Source organism: Myotis brandtii, unplaced genomic scaffold, assembly GCF_000412655.1.
Source record: "Myotis brandtii unplaced genomic scaffold, ASM41265v1 scaffold869, whole genome shotgun sequence".
In the NCBI taxonomy this organism is placed as follows: Eukaryota; Metazoa; Chordata; class Mammalia; order Chiroptera; family Vespertilionidae; genus Myotis; species Myotis brandtii.
The window spans coordinates 1209027-1210973 of NW_005371541.1; the positions used below are offsets into that span (position 1 = coordinate 1209027).

General features: G+C 39.8%; 1 protein-coding gene across 6 annotated transcripts in view; it reads left to right on the forward strand.

Moving 5' to 3' along the window:
• Positions 1–1947, forward strand: part of KCNIP4 (Kv channel interacting protein 4) — a 968730-nt gene that overhangs the window by 960114 nt on the left and 6669 nt on the right. For all 6 annotated transcript variants that reach the window (XM_005884863.2, XM_005884866.2, XM_005884865.2 and 3 more), the window contains one exon: positions 1466–1573. In XM_005884863.2, coding sequence (XP_005884925.1) covers positions 1466–1573 — 108 coding nt within the window. The remainder of the gene's footprint in view (positions 1–1465; positions 1574–1947) is intronic.

Genomic DNA, 1947 nt, shown 5'->3' on the forward strand with positions numbered 1-1947 from the left:
TTTTTAAAATATATATTTTTATTGATTTCAGAGAGGAAGGGAGAAGGAGAGGGAGAGATAGAAACATCAAAGATGAGAATCATTGATCGGCTGCCTCTTGCATGCCCCCTACTGGGGATCGAGCCCTCAACCCGGGCATGTGCCCTGACTGGGAATCTAACTGTGACCTCTCGGTTAATGGGTAGAGGCGCCAGCCGGGTCTCACGGCTGTTAACTTTGCGGTGCTTCTATTTTGTGCACTTCAAATCTATTACTTAAGTGATCTTTCCGTGTAACTGGCCCAAGGTGAAAACTCCAGCTAATGACGGCAAATAAGAGGCTCCTGACCCAGTCCTGAGAGCCACTGAGTGGGAGTTTGTTACAGCAGCAATAGGAAACCAATAGGCTCAATGACAAAAATGACATGAACAAGGGAAAGGGATTCTACAGCTCTGAGGTAAGTGCTTGAGCTCATCTCAAGCACTTTGTCAAATTGATGCCTTTGTAATTAACTAGTTATTAATACAGCAAAGAGCAAAGGGAGGGCCAAATATTATAGGCATGTTATTTTGGCAGCTTTGCCAGGAAGTTGAAGCTTTACACTCCCCAGGGGTTTGACAAAGGGGAGATAGACAAATGCATGCCCAGTAAAGTTGGGGGAACTAGCAAAGGTACTTGTCTGTCAGTCACAGCTGGGGGCAGAGGTCATTGGCCAGAATGGGTATGACCTCACCTCCAGCACTTAGTGAGGAAAGTTACCCCAACTTTCCCGATAACAAAACTGACAAAGTTGATCTGAAATTGTACCTCAACCCCTAGATATACCCTCAACTTTAAGAGGTAGATGCTATAATCTCCATTCCACAGATATAAAAATTGAGACAACAGGATGTTTGAGAACACAGAGCCAACCAGTGACATAGCTGCCATTTGAATTCAGGCAGTCTGGCTTCCGGCTCCATGCTCATAACCACTGCCCACATGCACATTATAACTTGATTTCTATATACAGGTCACAATTGGCCCGAATTCTAAAGACAGTCCTCATATCTTGTTAACAGATGTTTTTCATGGGAAGAGTGTTATGCATGTGTTTGTATTTTGAAACATACAGTGTTATTAGTTGTTGTTTTTTGTTTTGTTGTTGTTGTTTTTTTTTGTTTGTGTAAGAATTGCATGCCCTTGCAGGGAAAAGCCAATACCACTTCTAGCATGCATCTTGCTGTTTGTGGGTGTCTGTTCTGATACAATTTCCAATTCCAAGATTGATTTAAGTCACAGTTTTCAATTAGATGATGGGAATGTTATCTCTACGGAGTGGATTATGTTCACAAAGAGGAAATAACCAAGAACACAGAGATAATGTTGCTAAATAAATGGTTCAAAATCCAGTGGGTTGTAACCCTTGCTTCCATCATATAAGGGAGAATTGTATTTGGCTTTTTTAGAAATGTCATATCAAATTGTATTTTTTATTTCTTTTTAGGATTTCATCAGGGGTCTTTCCATTTTGCTCCGGGGGACAGTACAAGAAAAACTCAACTGGGCATTTAATTTGTATGACATAAACAAAGATGGCTACATCACTAAAGAAGTAAGAAATACCTTACCAACAGCTATCCTTTGGGATATTTTCATTTTTAACTTCAAAATGTTAATTACACATTTGCAATTTTTAATTTGAAAATAGCCCTTTCAGAAAATCTAAAATAGTTCATGTAGTGGTAGAGAAATATTCTTATAGAAAATCTGGAATGGATAGGAATAGTTTATGGTGAATCTGCAAAGTAGATTTAAAACATCTAAGAATTATACGCTTGTTTCCCAATGGCATCTTAATAAACATTATGAATGAAATATAGACTGGTTGGAATCAGATAGGAAGACGATGTTTCCAAATCATGTTAGAAAATTTGGCCTGTGACCTCTCTCCCGCCCGTCTTCCCCCCGCCCCCCACCCCCCATATA